Source organism: Pseudochaenichthys georgianus, chromosome 4 (genome assembly GCF_902827115.2).
Source record: "Pseudochaenichthys georgianus chromosome 4, fPseGeo1.2, whole genome shotgun sequence".
Taxonomy (NCBI): domain Eukaryota; kingdom Metazoa; phylum Chordata; class Actinopteri; order Perciformes; family Channichthyidae; genus Pseudochaenichthys; species Pseudochaenichthys georgianus.
This window is the reverse complement of record NC_047506.1, coordinates 34,957,617-34,964,180: the sequence shown is the minus strand read 5'-3', so window position 1 is coordinate 34,964,180 and position 6,564 is coordinate 34,957,617. Positions and strand designations below refer to the sequence as shown.

At 38.5% G+C, this 6,564-nt stretch overlaps 1 protein-coding gene and 1 long non-coding RNA gene across 2 annotated transcripts in view; one reads left to right on the top strand and one right to left on the bottom strand.

Annotated features, from left to right (window-relative positions):
- Positions 1 to 284: 284 nt before the first annotated feature.
- Positions 285 to 936, bottom strand: LOC117445163 (uncharacterized). Its single transcript, XR_004551940.2, has 3 exons — positions 713 to 936; positions 479 to 590; positions 285 to 350 (listed from the first exon to the last, which is right to left on the bottom strand). It is a non-coding gene; the product is annotated as an uncharacterized lncRNA (long non-coding RNA).
- A 5,210-nt stretch (positions 937 to 6,146) lies between these two features.
- Positions 6,147 to 6,564, top strand: part of LOC117445256 (epidermal growth factor receptor substrate 15-like 1) — a 51,314-nt gene continuing 50,896 nt past the window's right edge. The window contains exon 1 of the mRNA XM_071202943.1: positions 6,147 to 6,196. Coding sequence (XP_071059044.1) covers positions 6,170 to 6,196 — 27 coding nt within the window. The 5' untranslated portion in view covers positions 6,147 to 6,169. The remainder of the gene's footprint in view (positions 6,197 to 6,564) is intronic.

The following is a 6,564-nucleotide window of genomic DNA, read 5'->3' as shown; positions in this document are numbered from 1 at the left end:
GAGACACTGATCTCTCTGTGTGTGTGTGTGTGTGTGTGTGTGTGTGTGTGTGTGTGTGTGTGTGTGTGTGTGTGTGTGTGTGTGTGTGTGTGTGTGTGTGTGTGTGTGTGTGTGTGTGTGTGTGTGTGTGTGTGTGTGTGTGTGTGTGTGTGTGTGTGTGTGTGTGTGTGTGTGTGTGTGTGTGTGTGTGTGTGTGTGTGTGTGTGTGTGTGTGTGTGTGTGTGTGTGTGTGTGTGTGTGTGTGTGTGTGTGTGTGTGTGTGTGTGTGTGTGTGTGTGTGTGTGGACTTACCTCTCCTGGGGCCCAAGAGTTTGGAGCATTTTTAGGTACTGGAAAACCAAATGGACAACCTGCACAGAGACAAATATTAAAGCATTGAGAAGTAAAAAAAACGAAACTGTTTAATCTAATTATATTTGTTTGTAACTTTTTAAACAGTCAAGGTTAACCAGTACATGTTGCTGTACGAGGTGTTGACCTGGTAGAAGTTCTGGAAGCCCAGGTTAGTCAGGGTGATGAAGATGGAGTAGGTGGTGTTCTGGTCGAAACCCGTCTCGCTGTTTCCTCCAAACAGAGCCATAGCCCAGCACCTGAATACACACACACACACACACACACACACACGCACACAAACATAGTTTACACAATGAGTCCTGTGCAAGCATTTACCAGTTATTGCCCGTTTAGAATCAGTCGTTTCTTTATGTCTCACTTCTTCCTGAGCAGAGACAGGATGCTGCCGGTTCCTTCATGTCCGATCAGCCAGGAGATGTAGTGAAGCGGCTTCACTCTACCCCTTTCCCGTCATTTTCTACGGGCAGGGCGTCCCATAGACCTTCATTGCGGACAGCGGACCCCTTGACCGTCAGGTTTCTACGGGAAGGGCGTCCCATGGACCTTCATTGCGGACAGCGGACCCCTTGACCGTCAGGCTTCTACGGGAAGGGCGTCCCATAGACCTTCATAATGCCTATTTTAAGGTTCATTTGGCCATTAAAATGCGTTTTGATGTCATTGTATAGGAGTAATGAGTTTTTATTTCTGATTATTTGTGCAGTACATGTACATGATGTTTAGTTTGCTAGTTATGACGAAGATTACTTCATGAATGTGTACACATTCATGGTTGCTAAGGTGGTTGCTATGGACGCTGCAACAGCTCCCAGACCACGTGATCAACAACAATGGCTGTCCTTCGTGTTATTCTCGGTGGAAAAATGCCTATTTTATGGTTCATTTGGCCATTAAAATGCGTTTTGATGTCATTGTATGCGAGTAATGAGTTTTTATTTCTGATTATTTGTGCCGTACATGTACATGATGTTTAGTTTGCTAGTTATGACGAAGATTACCTTACGTCTGTGAGGAAGATGCATGGGGCTCAGAGCCTCGTATTTTTAAATATTTTTTTCCTTCTAATTTGTTATTCTTTTCAAAATAACACACTGTTATTTACTCACCAATAACATACAATTATCCTTGCTTTTATTTATTGGTTTAATTCCATAATCTCGGTCTTTTTTGGCGTTCGTCAGGAACTGAATTTAAAAATAAAAATAACCGGAAACAGACGTGGGCATTTCGAGCGATTACCCAAGATTCTCAGCTACGCTGATTGGATGTTTTAGCCGCAATGCATGCTGGGATTTGGTGTTTATATTATATGAAATCCGGAAAACATTTGAAAAGACTAAAATAATACTTAATTCCGAGTGCTCTTGCTTTTCTCTTTGAAAGTCATCACATAACGGCATTGTAATACACGGTTCGGCTGCATTAAATATTACAGATCTGCCGTAGTTCTTTATTTATAGCGCCCTGATGATGAGACCTATGGAAAAACTGAAGAAATGCCGCCGAAACTGAATAATTGACATGGATCATAAATATATCAACAATTAAAAAACTTCTCAATTTCTCTTCACACAATACGTCTCCTTGCAGTATCAACACTAATTCGGCTGACTTTTACATTTGATATAATTCATAGATAGGTTATATTTACACCATAACGGTGCACAGCTGATAAAAAAGGACTGTAGTTTTTAAAGATATTACTGATTTGAATTGGATTGCATTTTGAATGTAAGAATGTAAATACTGATTCTGAAATAGTATAGCAATATGCTGTAAAATTATGTGAAAGCATGAATAAAACTACACATCTTCAGATGTTGTACATAAGTGTCTGTGTGTACCTTGTGTGCCTAGTGGTTAAAGCACGTTATTGAATTATTGTTTTTATGTGTTATATTTGATTAAAAAAATATTAAGAGTACATATACTTTCATAGGGGGAAAGTAGAAGGTCTGTGATAGAAATATAGAATATAAAAAATCAAGAAGATACTATAAGTGATCTCTTCAATAAAACAGTTTAGTGCAGGATGTACAAAGATATTAATAGGAAGAGGTGCAAAACAGAAAAACGAATTAACCTTTATTTAAACATTAAATAACAGATTACGGTCTTCTTTTAAATAAGAAAAAAACGTTGGGGGTATCTATCTACAGATAAATACAAAGTACTTAACGTCTAATATATTGCTTTCCTGCAATGTTAACTATGTTGAAGCACTTATTTTAACTGATATTATACATATGGATTATACTCTTATGTATGTAGATAGAATAAGAAATGTGCAGAATATGACAGTTTAATGGTGGAGGTACACACATATTGATAGATGTCTTGTACTGCACTGTTGAGGGACCTGTGACCCACGTTTTTCATTCATTTCATAACTACACCGTAAGTTGTGTAAATGATATGTCAATACACCTTTAAAATCTTGAAAGGGATGTGCAAAATAGCCATAATATATAGTCTTTAATTAACTATTAGTAGAGAATAACGAGTAATTAATATACTTTATTACTCGTTTCCATTAATGTCAATTGCAGATACATGTTTAGTCTTCTCAAGCACCAACTATCAAATATCTCTCCTGATTGTTGGCACTTGACAATCACCTTATCTGAATTTTACTCAGGTGTAACTAAAGTCTGATTTAAGGGTTGTTTATATTTCACATCATTAATCAGAATCTGCAAAGTAACTCAAATAAATGCAGTGGAGTAAAAATACCAGGTTAACCTCTGAATTGTAGTGGAGTAGAATTACAAAGTATCAATGAGCTTTCATGTGGGTATATTAATGCTATATATTGATGCTGCGCATTATGGACAGCGATTTTTATCCATTTATTAATTATATGTTTTACATTTGATAACACCAATGTGTTTAATACTGGCAACTTCTAATTGTGGGAAAACGAAAAAGTTCAGTAGAGACGTCCCATAGAACATTTTGCGAAACACAATAGTGTAGTGTGTAGTTCGATTCCAGTTTTGGATAGTCTGGCGTGGTTTCGTTCCATTTCACACAGCTGTTTGACGCTGTAACCTTGGCGCACTGCCACTCCAACATCCAATCCCAGACCTAGAAGAGTAATCACGGGGACTGTAGTCCTCAACGATAGCTGGGGATTCTGGGTAGTGTAGTGTCTTCGGCCGTCCTAAACTCAAACATTTTGACAATCGCAATGATGCTCGAACTGTCCCTTATAGGCCTACGTCTGTTTCCGGTTATTTTTATTTTGAAATTCAGTTCCTGACGAACACCAAAAAAGACCGAGATTATGGAATTAAACCAATAAATAAAAGCAAGGATAATTGTATGTTATTGGTGAGTAAATAACAGTGTGTTATTTTGAAAAGAATAACAAATTAGAAGGAAAAAAAGATTTTAAAAATACGAGGCTCTGAGCCCCATACATTTTCCTCACAGACGTAAGGTAATCTTCGTCATAACTAGCAAACTAAACATCATGTACATGTACTGCACAACTAATCAGAAATAAAAACTCATTACTCGCATACAATGACATCAAAACGCATTTTAATGGCCAAATTAACCTTAAAATAGGCATTTTTCCACCGAGAATAACACGAAGGACAGCCATTGTTGTCGATCACGTGGTCTGGGAGCTGTTGCAGCGTCCATAGCAACCACCTTAGCAACCATGAATGTGTACACATTCATGAAGTAATCTTCGTCATAACTAGCAAACTAACCATCATGTACATGTACTGCACAAATAATCCGAAATAAAAACTCATTACTCGCATAAAATGAGATCAAAACGCATTTTAATGGCCAAATGAACCTTAAAATAGGCATTATGAAGGTCTATGGACGCCCTGCCCGTAGAAGCCTGACGGGCAAGGGGTCCGCTGTGTCCGCAATGAAGGTCTATGGACGCCCTGCCCGTAGAAGCCTGACGGGCAAGGGGTCCGCTGTGTCCGCAATGAAGGTCTATGGGACGCCCTGCCCGTAGAAAATGACGGGAAAGGGGTACCCTGTACGTAATATAGCGACGGGGAGGGGCCCTGACCGTCCGTCAATATGTGACGGGATGGGAGTGAGAACGTGTTGGTGTGTGTGTGTGTGTGTGTGTGTGTGTGTGTGTGTGTGTGTGTGTGTGTGTGTGTGTGTGTGTGTGTGTGTGTGTGTGTGTGTGTGTGTGTGTGTGTCACCTCTTTCAAACATCAGAAAAATTCACAGCTGACCTGCCTAATACTTTTGTTTTATTTGATTACAATTATTAAAGTTAGGTTATTTTCCTCCAATAATTAGAATTGTAAATGTACACTGTGTTAAATGTCCCTACCTATATGTTTTCTTACAAAAATATATATTAATGATGGTAATTAAGGTTTATTCTGAGCTATGTTTCAAACACATTGGAGAGGCTTTCCTCAACAAACCAGCTAGTTTTGTTGGCCAAACCTAACACAATTTCTGGCATGAAAACCTGACAGCTAACTCCTCTCAACAGTGCTCAAAACACCTGATATACAGTATGTATATTAAAAGAACCTATATTATAACATTATATATTATAAGAACTCTTGTCTTGCTTTAATGTTTCTGCACCCTTGTTGTTTTTATGTATTTCAAAATGTTAACGCATGTATGTGTTAAAAGGCACAATCAAAAGCAAAACCACATAAGGCCATGTCTGACTCAGAGTGATGCCCAGCCTGATGGAAACAGGCCGGCACCCAGGCAGAAGAAATGGTTCGAGCTGTATCAAAGGGTACAGGTGTTCATGGCACAATGTATTTTAATAATTTGTATTTCCTACACCAATGAAATGATTCAACCTGTTTTTTACTCCATCAAAGGCACAGCAACTATTTTCAGATTGAGTGTCCAATGCAGGCACATGGACAGAAATCCTTGTTTGGCCAAGTGCAGCTTGTGGATTCCACCCTCAGAAGGTAACACTCTTAAAAACTAATTCAAAAACTGATGTTGTGTTTGCTTGCGTGCATATCAGTAAACAAACACATTACTGATGTACACTCTCATGGAACAACAGCCAGCTGCAAGTCCAGTCCACAGAGCTGTGGGACAGCAGAGTGCAGCAGTGAACCTGTCAATGGTTTTTGGACAGTTATTTACACTCATATTTGACCATGAACATTTTAAGTTGAATTATATTTGGACAGTATAATCGTCCCATGACACAGCCATTTGCTTTATTGCCTTTCAGTTTACCAAGTTAGTCGCACTTATATTTTTAGGAAGGCTGAGGAATAGTCTCATGCCTGATGTCGTTTTAGCCAGTGAAAGATAGTAAATCTACTGAAATCATTTATCTTTTAAAAGGAATTTTAAATCAGTGATTCCAGGCTGAATGCAGCAAAAACATTTGTTATAACGATTTTTTATGAATGAAAATCCATTTGGTCAGGATATTAAATAATGCAGTTTTCATTAAGTAATGAGTTGTTCCACATTTAATTAATTAATTACACTTGAAAGCTAAACAAATATAGTGTTTCCTTTAGAGTAGCTAAAAAATAACTTTGTGTCGTAAATGCTATGGTTTTTTTTTCAAACTAATGTCAGTATATATATTGCCATGCTTTTACAGTCTGCACACCCTGTATGACTGTAGGGGCAAACAACTCCAACAAGTATGGCAAGCACTTTTTAGTCAAATTTGTTTGAAGAAATGTCATAAAGGTGGCAAGATAAAAGAACATCATTGAATGGAGTTGGCAGCTTGCTGTTGCCGGGTGTCGGGCATGGATTTGTCCGCTAAGGGGAGCGCTTCCCTGGAGATGAGGGTGGGTGCGTTCCCGCAGCAACAGGGAAGATGGCAGCTCTCACATCTCTCACCCAGGTAAAGATGCTGCAATTTACGACTCTCCACTTCATCTTAAGGATAAGATCATTTATAGCATGACACAGTATGTTCGGTTTATGACATTGTAATTTAAACTGACTTAAACTAAACATGAACTCGCTTTGAAATGCAGCTACAAATAAACCCGTCAGCTGGTCGGTTCAGGCCTATTTCAGTACCGTTATGTAGCGGGCTTGTTAGCATCAGCTGTTGCCGTGCTGCCATTTACCTACGACAACAAATTACGAATAACTAACTAATTACACATTTAAAGACAATAAGCATATCGTACACTGTATACACATTTGGGTACATGCTGGCATGCGTACGTTAACTTAACATAGCATTTTAAACTATGATACCGT